At 42.0% G+C, this 12,662-nt stretch overlaps 2 protein-coding genes across 9 annotated transcripts in view; both read left to right on the forward strand.

Annotated features, from left to right (window-relative positions):
• The window catches only part of nf1a (neurofibromin 1a), a 132,194-nt gene extending 126,437 nt beyond the window's left edge, over window positions 1–5,757 (forward strand). For 4 of the 7 annotated variants that reach the window (XM_079514833.1, XM_079514835.1, XM_079514840.1 and 1 more), the window contains one exon: window positions 5,448–5,757. In XM_079514833.1, coding sequence (XP_079370959.1) covers window positions 5,448–5,590 — 143 coding nt within the window. In that variant the 3' untranslated portion in view covers window positions 5,591–5,757. Of the gene's footprint in view, window positions 1–2,431; window positions 2,489–5,447 lie in introns of all 7 variants that reach the window. The other 3 variants (XM_079514839.1, XM_079514834.1, XM_079514837.1) reach the window with 1 other exon arrangement.
• Window positions 5,758–10,717: 4,960 nt separating this feature from the next.
• Window positions 10,718–12,662, forward strand: part of akap1b (A kinase (PRKA) anchor protein 1b) — a 31,950-nt gene continuing 30,005 nt past the window's right edge. The window contains exon 1 of one of the 2 annotated variants that reach the window (XM_079514824.1): window positions 10,718–10,917. The gene's annotated coding sequence lies outside the window, so the exon portion shown is untranslated. The remainder of the gene's footprint in view (window positions 10,918–12,662) is intronic. The other variant, XM_079514823.1, reaches the window with a different exon arrangement.

Consider the following 12,662-nt stretch of genomic DNA (forward strand, 5'->3'; position numbering starts at 1 on the left):
TCCTATCCCTGGGCTAGCCTCTAGCCCAGCAGTAATCCTATCCCTGGGCTAGCCTCTAGTCCAGCAGTAATCCTATCCCTGGGCTAGCCTCTAGTCCAGCAGTAATCCTATCCCTGGGCTAGCCTCTAGTCCAGCAGTAATCCTATCCCTGGGCTAGCCTCTAGTCCAGCAGTAATCATATCCCTGGGCTAGCCTCTAGTCCAGCAGTAATCCTATCCCTGGGCTAGCCTCTAGTCCAGCAGTAATCCTATCCCTGGGCTAACCTCTAGTCCAGCAGTAATCCTATCCCTGGGCTAGCCTCTAGCCTCTAGTCCAGCAGTAATCCTATCCCTGGGCTAGCCTCTAGTCCAGCAGTAATCCTATCCCTGGGCTAGCCTCTAGTCCAGCAGTAATCCTATCCCTGGGCTAGCCTCTAGTCCAGCAGTAATCCTATCCCTGGGCTAGCCTCTAGTCCAGCAGTAATCCTATCCCTGGGCTATAGCCTCTAGCCTCTAGTCCAGCAGTAATCCTATCCCTGGGCTAGCCTCTAGTCCAGCAGTAATCCTATCCCTGGGCTAGCCTCTAGTCCAGCAGTAATCCTATCCCTGGGCTATAGCCTCTAGCCCAGGGATAGTGTAGCTTCTTTTCACACTGCACGGCTGCACCACTTAGATTCAGGCGCGTGACACCAGTGTACTGTTAAACTTGTCCGGACTAAAATAACATATAGACTCATTTTCCTACTTACAGTATATTGATCCCCAAATAACTGCCCATCTATTTGCAGAATTCACCCTTTGTCAGCCTCCTTCTGATTGGTCCCTGACTGACAAGGCTCTTCTGCCTTGTTCCGCCCTGGTTCCGCCTAGTTTATGTTAAATTTGCTAAAACATCATTTTTGGAAAAAACTAAAAACAACCATGCTGCACCTGTGATGTTCCTTTTTACTGACACCAAGTTTAAAATAAGAATTGAATGCACAGAATATCAATACGAAGCAACTGAAAAACATGTTATTTCAATGGTAGTGGATGGAGAGAGAGGATTTTTGTCCAACCATGACACGGCAACCAATGGGTGCAAAGAGGGGCACAACCACGGGCGGGACTTGACAAAGGGTGAATTGCACAGTCTGATAAACAGATGTTGTGTTTTGCTGAGTCCCGGGAAAAGGCGCACTGTGATTGGCCAGTACAGTCACTTTGATTGGCGTTTTGTACCGAACGCTCACACCAATGATTTACGAGATTGTGGCGGCTCATGTGTAATGACAAATAATAACAGATTAATTAATTAAATGCATAAATGATCCACTAATCCATGCGTTTCCTTTGTTTTCGTCCGTCGAAAATACCATGTTGGCGGAAGTGGAACGTAATGTGGGGGCGGTGTGGGCTTTGGAAAAAGATTCCGCCAAAATACGTACACGTTTGGCCGGGTCTGAGTTAAGCAGCAATATGCTTATGGTCTCCACTCTATGCTATGAGGTCTGCTGGGGAAACTGGACAACAGGCCGGCAATTCGACCCCATGACCCCAAAATTAGCCTATATGTTATTTAGTACGGACTTGTCCTTTATGTATAAATTGAGTTTAACCCTTTAACACCGGCCCAGTTCAGAATGACCTTGTCAACGTTATCTGTAGCAGCTCTGGAAGTGTGTGGAAAAAGGAGTTCCCCATTTCCTCAACAAGTCTGCACACATTTATAGGTTTTTTATTCTTCTCAGACACGATGCACAATGCGTACAACTAGTATTTTATTAAGTTGTACAATTAACACTGGACCAACGCTTGTTAAAGCTTGTCAGTATAATGAATTAAAGGTTAATTTAACCAACCTGTATGGCAGACGGCAGAGTATGTAATACAATATTATATTAACTAGCATCTCTGCAGTGGTTGGTCTCTTCCAATGATTTAATCTATTCTGGACCCTGCCTTGTAGTCGGGTAGGACACCTATTGGTTGTGTATGTGCCATGTGGAACTTCCATCTCGACTGAGCAGTAAATGTTTGGTACCTACGTTTTAAGTCCTCTCACGAACTGAATATATGGACTTAAAACTAAATATATATGTATCTATACCATTGGCACTGAGTTCTACTGGTTCTATTCCTCTTGAATGGGCTGGGCTGACTGACTGCAGTGTGAAAAGTCATCCCCCGTCCCTCCCGCCGTACCGTAACTCTACCTCTACCTGCTGTGCGTATGTGTTCCTGTAGTGTAAACCATATATACCCTCATTTATTTTTCCCTGATCAGTTCATGCCAATTATCCAGTAACGATGAATCACTTAGTCATTCACGTTTTATTTTTTTATTTTTATTTTGCTCTCATGTTTTGGTTCCTGTTTGGTTCTTGTTGTCATCATTGTCATTTCTTTTTTCTCTCCCATTTTCTCTCTCTGTGTCTCTCTCTCTCTCTCTCTCTCTCTCTCTCTCTGTAAAGCCACTCTGTCTTGCTCAAAGTCTGCCGTTTTTGCGCCACACCTCCTCTTCCTCCCAGGTACTGGCCTTTGACCCTCTGTGGCCCTGGAGGTCAGTCATGGTCGATCACATCCCTTCAGCCCCTTCCCCTTGGTTGGAATGATCCCAGTGTCAATCAAATATATTGGGATTCACTAAATAGTTTTGCCCCAGGCTGAAGAATATGCTTTGATGGTTTACCATTAATGTTCTATTAGCTTTGAACTCTATTAGCATTAAGTTCTTGTTGTTTGTTTTTTGTTGAAAATTAATCTCTGCCATGAGCGCCTTTTTTTAAATGCAGGGATAAGGGCAGTTTACCCACGTTTGTCGGTGGCGCCCTCTAGTGGGTGTCATTGCATAAAGCAACACTACTCAGAAACCTGATCCCACACTGGGAATAAGCTGTTGCATGGTGTGTTGTGTCATGTGACTGTTTAAAGGATGTGACATTTAGCTGTCTCCTCTTCTATTTAAGGGATAGGCTATCAAATGTCACCAGTAATGTAAACCCTTAGATAATGTTGTACGCAAATTATATTGATTATCAAATGGAAGATATTCACAGTTAGTTGATGAACCCACACGAAACATTAAGTTGCCACCAAGTGCAAAAGCAGCTTGGATTGAAGTGTTGTTTCAGGATAGCGTTTATCTGCTGCTATTCAGTGGTGTAAACTATACTTAAGTACATTTTTGAGGTATTTGTTCTTTACAGTATTTCAAATTTCTAATGGTTTTACTTCTACTCCACTACATCTCGGATCCACTGCATTTATTTGAAAACTTTAGTTAGCAGTTACTTTTGTAGATTTGTATTATTATTACAAAACATTAACATTAACCACTACAGCCTATAGCTTTTGTCCATTTTAAAATATCCAATCTACATGCTCACAATGCGTCGCGATGCAACACTTTGTGAGCATATAGATCTGCTATTTTCAAAAGATTTAGTCTAGATGGAACGGAGGTCCACGCGCATAGGATGGATTTTTTGACGCCACCTGTTTTTTCTTAATCCTTGAAGGGTGTATTTTATGATTCTGCCAGGTAACGGGGGGGGGGAAACGTCCCATGAGGTTTACTTTGAACCCTTTCTTACACATATCCTACCCTAAACCGCAAGATGAAAACCATAGAAACCAGCATAACTTTTGAAGAAAACAACCTACTGAGATAATTAACCTATTTTTCTATACAATTTGGACCCAAGGAATTCATTAAAGTGGCAGGACACAAAAAAAACGAAATGCTGAAAATATTCAGATCACATCTATACTTCTCTTTTCACTAACGGTAACAGTGAAATTATTAACAGTTTGACTGTGGAATTAATTAATCGCAATGCCCCGTTGACTGCCTAGATTTCACTAACCTTTGAAGAACCACTGCGCCGACATCATCGTTCCTTTTCATGAAAATCTGCTTTAAAATGGTGTGATCCTTTGTTGTAGTGTTTAAAAATAATCCAAAGTGGCGCATGTAACTTGTGAATGGGAGGGAAAGTGTTTATAACCTTTCAACATCTACTTGGAACTGAAATTCACCTCACTGAAATGAAAGGAAAACGACATTGATGCCAGGATGACACTGTAAGACATGCCACATGCAGAGGTGGGCTGTTTCCTACTGTTATCCAATGTATAAGCTCTTATCTTGGTGCACCGTAGTGGTCTACAGATCACAACAGTGCTTTACAGATGCACTATAGTGGTCTACAGATGCACTATAGTGGTCTACAGATGCAGTGCTCTACAGATGCACTGTAGTGGTCTACAGATGCTCTACAGTGGTCTACAGATCACGACAGTGCTCTACACATGCACTAGAGTGGTGTACAGATGCACTAGAGTGGTGTACAGATGCACTAGAGTGGTCTACAGATGCACTAGAGTGGTCTACAGATGCACTAGAGTGGTCTACAGATGCACTAGAGTGGTCTACAGATGAACTACGGTGGTCTACAGATAAACTAGAGTGCTCTACAGAAGCACTATAGTGGTCTACAGATGCAGTAAAGTCAGGATATGTGTAAGAAGGGGTTAAAAATGAACCCCATGGGACATTTTTACCAGCTGCTGTGTGAAGCACAGCGGAACTGGTTTATGAACGATCGCTTTGCCTTTCTGGACTAGCATGCTATCTCTCTCATTGGCTGCCGATCGCTTTGCCTTTCTGGACTAGCAAGCTATCTCTCTCATTGGCTGCCGTAGTGGCCTACTAGCAAGCTATCATTCTTATTGGCTGCCACGACTCTAGCCAACCATCCACTTTTGTGTGTGTGTGTGTGTGTGTGTGTGTGTGTGTGTGTGTGTGTGTGTGTGTGTGTGTGTGTGTGTGTGTGTGTGTGTGTGTGTGTGTGTGTGTGTGTGTGTGTGTGTGTGTGTGTGTGTGTGTGTGTGTGTGTGTGTGTGTGTGTGTGTGTGTGTGTGTGTGTGTGTGTGTGTGTGTGTGTGTGTGTGTGTGTGTGTGTGTGTGTGTGTGTGTGTGTGTGTGTCGCAAATATGTCCGGGTGGAAACGAACGACTCGGAACACAATAGTTCTGCCTTAGAGAATTTTGGTTCCTACCTGCGCTGAAACTGACACAGAGGCAGTTATAGCAGGCCCAGCACATAATAATAATGCAGCTGGTAATTAATTGATTTAATCAATTCTTGTTTATAGCCTGTTACCTGACCGAATCTGAAAATACACCCTTCAAGGATTAAGAAAAAAACAGGTGGCGTCAAAAAATCCACCCTATGAGCGTGGTTCCCCCATTTCATCTATCATTCTAGACTAACTATTATACATTTGAAAACTTGAAACGGGACATTCTGCAAAATGATTACTTTTGCTTTTGGTAGCCAATACTTTTGTACTTTTACTCAAGCAGTATTTCTATATTTCAGTATTGATACTTTTACTTAAGTAAAAGATTTTGGTACTTTTTTTCCACCACTGCTGTTCCTTCCTTTTTCAACCTTCGCCCCTCTGCTCCTCCTCCTCCTCCCAGGTGTGGACAAGGAGAACGTCCAGTTGTCCCCCAGCTCGGCTCTGTCCAGCAGTGGACGGACGCGCCATGGCTCGGCCAGCCAGGTGCAGAAGCAGCGCAGCGCAGGCAGCTTCAAGAGACCCAGCATCAAGAAAATAGTATGAACCATGAAAACGGGGGGGAAAACAAACAAAGGAAAACCCACAGAGAGAGAGAGAGAACAATGCCCTCCCTGGCCCATTAGCCAGACTTCATGCTGCACTTCTCTTTTTACAGTTTTTATTAGTTTGATCCTTTTGTTGTTGTTGTTGTCGTTGTGGTCTCTGAGAGAGAACAAGAGATTTATTTTTATTTCTTTGGGGGGGGAGGAGGGGGGGGGGGGGGATTTTTCATCAGGAGCATTATAAGTGAATGGGGGAATACAAGTTGTGAGGGCAAAGTTAACTCTGACTGAGATTCTGTTTTATATTTGAAGCTTTGAGATGGCCTAAGGTGAATAATAAGCCATTGTGTGTCATTGTCTCAGTCCTTCAGTCTCCTTTTTTGTGAATAGAATCCTCAAACAATTGGTGTTTTGGAAGACGAGATGTAAACTGTACATAATACATAGGACCCCCCCACCACACACACACACACACACACACACGTGTGTGTATGAACTTGGGGGTGGGAGGAAATCCACTGCCCCCCCCCCCCCCCTTCCCCTCCACCTCCACCTAATTACAAGACTCTTCAGATTACTTGAGTATTGGGTGGAGAAACGCCAATAGCTCTCACCTTGAACAGCTTTGGCAGATCGGACCAGAACAGTGTGATATTATGAAGGTCAAGTGAATTACAAAGGGGGGCGGGGGGGGGGTGCTACATCCACACAAACCAATTAAGTTCTGAGTCCCTTCGCCGTTCCTCATTAGCAGCCTAAGCACTCCCAGTGCAGCCATCACCTCTATCAGTACAAGATGGACCAAGTGACACGCGGCAGTAAGGGGGTGGAGCTGTGCCTCTAACAGACCCCTTAAATTCATCTTGATTCTGGATCTTTGGATGGACTCCGCCGTATGTCAATCCTCCACAGTTAATTGTACATATTATACATAGAAAGATTATGTATAACTAGTCCTTAGTGATATAATTGAGATGTTGACGTTTTATCCATGGTGTGCCTTTTGTCAGGGTTTTTTCAATGTGTATAATTTGTAAAATAAGAAGCGAAAACCTTAACTGAGGGGACTAGAGAACAGGTACTAATTATCGAGGCGTGTCGTCCACTCTTACCCACGTGCACACTGCGTGGTGAGAGAGAGCTGTGTCACTAATGTCATTCAATGATCGTCAAATATACAATCATCCATATACCCTGTTGCCTGAGAGTATTTATCCTGTACAGCTAGATAGTGCATACAAAAAAAAGTTATTCTTTTGAAACACTTTCCAAAAAAAATGTTATTATTTTTGAAACACTTTCCATGTATGAACATAACAATCGCAAAACACTAGGAGGAAAGGCGCAGACTTGTAAATAGCTGAACACGTTTTATTTTAAATTTTCTTGTTTATTGTTGTTAATGTTTTTTCTCAGTACGAATTGTGTTTCCAGTGCATAGCATTTTGATTTGTTTACACATAGAGTGACAAGGAAAATTGTGTAATATGCAATAATCCTCAACTCTTAAACTCTTCGGTCAACCACCGTTTTTTTTTTCTTTTTTGTATTGTCTAATAGGGAAAACCAAATTCAGCACGTTGACTTGGTGCGATTATGATGCCAATTCTCTTTTGTTGCCTATTCACATTTAGGTTCCTCTCGATGTGAAATTTATTTATTGATTACGTCCACTGACCATTTTAGAAGAGCGAGACTTTGGATTGTATGAACGTGTATGTCACCTCGAAAGGTTGTATGAACTTGTATGTCCCCTTGAAATGTATACCTCCATGTCATCCTGTTAAGTACACCGTTGTCGTGAAACACAAGAACCCCCAAGGGATATTGGGATAAAATCTCTCTCTCGTGTTTAATCTACCTATATTTTACTGACTGTAGGTTGAAGCTCATTAAACCTACAGATCTATTTCCCCCAATTCCTCCAGAGTCTCTCCGAAGAGACATAATCCTGGTGTCATATTTGGAGGAACCGGGTCCCGCTGTCCTCCATACCCTTACAGCAGATACCAGGGGTCACTCACTGCACCAAAGATTAGCTTGCACTATGGGAAGGTAAAATGCAAATCTGGTTTCAAAAAGGAAAAATGCGTTTATGGAATATTTGGCACACAATATTTTAATTGCTCATCTGAGTTTGATAATTCAATGTATTTTCAGATATGTCATGCATACCATTTCATTGTGATGCATATTAATGTTCCGTTTGACAAAATTCATTCCCCCCGTCAAGCCAACAGCACCCCATACAGGCCAAAATTGTCCACTTTCGTTTTTTGTCCATTTCTTTTTTTTAAATCGGATATTCATATCTTGCCTTAATATTCACACATGGACTGTGTAAAGAGTTGAGTGTTGTTGTGCAATACTCAAATTCATTACTTAAAAGAAAAGAGAAAAAGAAAAGAATAAGATAATTTCTTAACACAATTGTACGTGTACAATATTCTGCAAAGTTGACTGCATAGCTAAACCATACAGTTGTGAAATAGTCCATCACATCTCTCTCTTTGAATTCCATACTGTAGATGATTGTGATTATTTTCTTTTGTTTTGTTCATAGATTACATTCAGTGAACAAACATGCGGCGTGGTCATGGAAACCTTTTTTTCTTTTCTTTTTTCTTAAGGCTCGTCTGTATTTCTGTAAGGAAATGAGCAGGTTGTGTTTTTAACAGAAATGGCCATAAACCGTATTCAAACTCTGTTTTTAAGTTGTATGGTCGTCTGCAGAATGATGTAAAGGGAAGAATGTGACATGTGCTTTGGTTGTTATTCAATAATGGGATTATAGATATAAAAAAAAACTTGAAAAATGGACACACTACTAAATTCACTAGTATTGATTACCACAGTGCAACGCAAATAGCCCTCTGGCAGAATCAATAGTGAAGGGTGTATTAGTTGGTATAGTGTCAAATCAGTGGCCAATGGACAGACATACACTGTACAATCCTTAGTGTTAATTGAACTCTCGAGTGTTTGCATTTGTACACTCAGAGTTACAGTTAAATTCAGGAGGATTTTAGCCTAACCTTTTTAACCTCTTGTCAGAATAAATGCTTGTTGCCTTTCATTAATGCATTGTTACAGTTTTGCTAAAGGAGTTATTGTGATTGCATTAGGGAATCAGGACCAAACCATCAATCAGTTATTTGTGTCACACTGTTTGGTAATGGTTAAAGGGCAGTGCCACCATTTTTTTTTTTTTTTAACATTGGGTCATGTGTCATTCTTATCATTTGATCTGTCAGACTGCTGTTGTGTCATATTTTTTGTGTTATTGGCAGTCATTTTATACTGTGTCCTTGCTGCCATTACTTTAAAATGTGTCTGAACTTTTACTTCTAAAAAACGGTTTTCTCCATCGCATTATACATCTTCTGAGGAACCTCCCATTCCTCTTTATGTACGGGATTTAAAAAAATCACGTCACAGCTATTCAAAACAAAAATGACACCTCACTTAGCATGGCATTTTCAATTGTAGAGTTTTGGGTTCACTATCTTCATACTGAGTGTTGCAGTGAGGTCTGTACAAAATGACTACCAAAAACATCTCTTGCTAGCAAGTAATTAATTTGAGATCCAATATCTATGACGGTGTAATTTCCCCTTTTAAAGTATACATCTTTCACCCTACATATATTGCGATAATTGCCAAATCATACATAAATGTGTCATAGTTTTGCTCTATAGGTTGTATTTAAACACTCATCTCGTTTTAGCTCCTATCTAACAGATCATTCACCAAGTTCTGTTCTTCTTGAGTACCACGAGGCATTAAAATCAGAGAGAATCTGAAGGCAGTTGTAGTTTTACTGCCTATTGCATCAACTTTCCATAGTTTGTCAAGCTTTCGAAGTTTTATTTTCACGTGAATAGAATATTACAGATTTGGTACCCATAACCTCTTAAACAAGTGGTTGACTTGCACTAACTTAAATCACAGTCATGGGTTTGTGAAGGCGAAAAACCTCAAATGTGGCATGTTTTATTTGATGTTATGCAAAATCTAATGTCTCTAGAGTATTGGTCTGAGTTTTGTTTTTAATGCAGTATGTGTGACAATTGTAAATATTTTGTGTACAATTTGAGATGGTATATTTACTACACTGTACATATATGTGATATTGTATCATTTTGTTTTTGTAAAGCAGTTAGTTGCTGTATAATAACATACAAATTGAACTATTCCAGTGTTAGTAATAAAATGTTTTGCTCTCCAGTGTGTTTGGAACTACTGTGTGCTGAAAAATAATTGAGACATTAATTTTGTATTGTACTCTACGACTAATTTTAGTATAACAATTCCAACGATTAAGGGTATTGAGAAGGGGTTGTGTAGCACTAATACTTAGCTTTTTTACTTTTTGTTTACTAGCTAAATGGCTAAGACATGGTTGGATAAATGTCTGCTTTCTATCTAGAATGAAAACATTTCACAAAGACATTCTTTTTTAAATCATAGTATTTCAGGATTATGATTTGTATCACCAAGCCTGTGATCATTTCCTCAATGTAGCCATGGATGCACTATTGACATAATGACATTTGGGCACCTCACTGTAAAATTGGCTATTTGGTCCAAAAATGTTAATTATACATAGCCTACTATATTTGAAAATGTGTCGTAATGTAAAGTGTACATGCACGGTAGCCTACATCATTATCAGACTTAAAACGTATCCTTCAACTTCTTGATGATGCCCCAATGTGATATGTTATACAGCTTTTGTAGCAATTGTAGAAATAATACATGTTCACATACTTTAAAACATTTTCCAAATCTATATATTTTTTTGGGGGGGGAAATACCCAATTTTTGTAAATTCAACACCGAGACCACTCTTGGTGCCCAGCCCACCTATCCTGTTTCCCCCCACCACATACACACACACATGCCACAGCAGCCACACTGGCACACTTTACACCTGACCTCAGAGAATTCCTGATGCATAACATTTAGCATTACGATAATTATAGTACCGTGCCGGTAACTATAAGACACGTGTTACTTTAGGGTGATTTCGGGTTTAACATCCATACATTTTTATTTTTTAATCTAGTGATTAAATTAGAGTGCATAAATGGAAGATGGGAGCCCTGGGTCCAGGGGCCGCGCAGTTATCGCGAGGCTTGATCAGCTGTTTGGTCTGTTTTTAGAGTGTTGGGACGGCAACACGTGGGGAAGAGAGAGAGAGATATTAGACAGTGGCTGCGTGGGACACGTTGGACTTGGGAGAACAGACTCGGGCCCGGAATCCTTAACATTAGCAATCACTTGACTCTAATTTCACCGTGGCGGCGTTGAGGACACTAACATTCAGTAAGTAACCTGGTGGAGTGAATGTACCAAGTTTACGTTAACTAAACATTGTAGCCGGGGGGGGTACGACAATAACACACGTATAGTTTTACACAACCGGTAGCAATGTTGCAAAGACACGTGTAGAATATCCACCCACAAGAACCTCTAATCAAACCGATTCAACATGAGAAGAAATATCCTTGTCATTGTGCTTCATGATCATAACGCGATCAGCCCAGCCACCAGCTAGCCATGGTTAGCCTACTCCAGTTAGCCGAGGCAGCCCAGTGCTGCTGCTATCCCGTTCCCGTTATACAATGGTGGCTTTAGGCAAGGAGTGTATTCCAGACAGCAGCAGCAGCAGCGCCGCGTCTGTCGGGGTTTTGACGGCGAGGCAGTTTTTTGGATCTCGCATTTAATCGTGACACGGAGTGATCATGAATAGCTAGCAATCCTAAGGAATTCGAATAAGTGAGCAGAACGGGAGCAGCAGTGGTGCTGTCTGTCGTGTGACAGCCCGAGCTAACAACTAACAAGGCTATATGAGACTTAAGGTCCGACAGGAGGAGGCCCAGGTAGGTCGCAGAACTACAGTTAGCGCTATATGTGACCACGCAGAACGCCCATGGAGCTCTGCTGCGACAGCTGTGCGCAACTCATGACCTCTCCTTGTGTGCAATGCTTTTAAAGCACATTTTGTACCGTGCAGAGAAAGCTGGCACGGGGATATTTGACCGCTTTAGTAAGTTAGTGTTATCGGTATGGCCGCCGCAGTACGTGTGTCCTGGCTGGACTGTCAAACTGCTAACCAACATAACCTTAATTAGAACAAGAGGGGTTCCATGATCCAGGCAGTTGGAACTTGGGGAGGGGGACGGGAGAGGGATCGCACAATGCGCCCAGTTGACACGCACCCGCACGCCCTTTTTTATTGTCATTTAGTTGTGTTTTGATGACACCGCAGCGGCTAACAGGGTCCATATAATGTCATCCTGCTGGCTGCTGCGGCCTAGCCAGTATAGCCACCATGCTGCTCATTACGCACCGTGTTGTAGGTCACACACACACACACACACAGCTAGCAAGTTGGCATCATGGACGGTGCCTCTTATTATTCTACAACATGGAAACACTGCACAACAATGACGTCCTCCGGCCGGCAGTAGAAAGGCCGTGCATCGGATGTCAGACACGCCGTGTTGTGTTGACCGTGCAGTTGGGTAGAGAGAGAGTGGATCATGTGGATAAACCAATTGCCCCTTCGAGGTGGAGCTGCTTATCGTTATTACATGTAGATACATACTGTACTAGGTAAGGTAGCCTATGCTGTGTAATGACACAGGGCCATAGCGTTAGCGTCCAAAGTTGGTCATGAATGATGTAGCGGTGGTTGTTCATCGAGAAAAGAAAAAAACTCGAGACGAATTTGGGAAATCATTGGCGATTGCACCATGAATGATGCATGGCAGAACAATATTTGTGTTTTTGCTTCTTTCACCACCCCTCCCCCGACCCCCCCCGACAGTCAGTTTTACTGGATTAATGCTAGTCTGATAGCCGACGGTAGCAGTCATGACACCAGCGACAGACAGACAGACAGCACGTTGCAATGAGTCTGGCTATCCGTTCTGCAGGGTGGAGGAGTGATATACTCTCTCATATCAAAGGGACGCTGAGGTTGCTTCGTATTCCAAATACAGCAACCGCTGACTGGAATAAGCAGCTTACACAGACTGGCTATAGGGACATGCACACCGTCCGTG

The sequence above is a fragment of the Electrona antarctica genome (genome assembly GCF_951216825.1).
Source record: "Electrona antarctica genome assembly, chromosome: 11".
Taxonomy (NCBI): domain Eukaryota; kingdom Metazoa; phylum Chordata; class Actinopteri; order Myctophiformes; family Myctophidae; genus Electrona; species Electrona antarctica.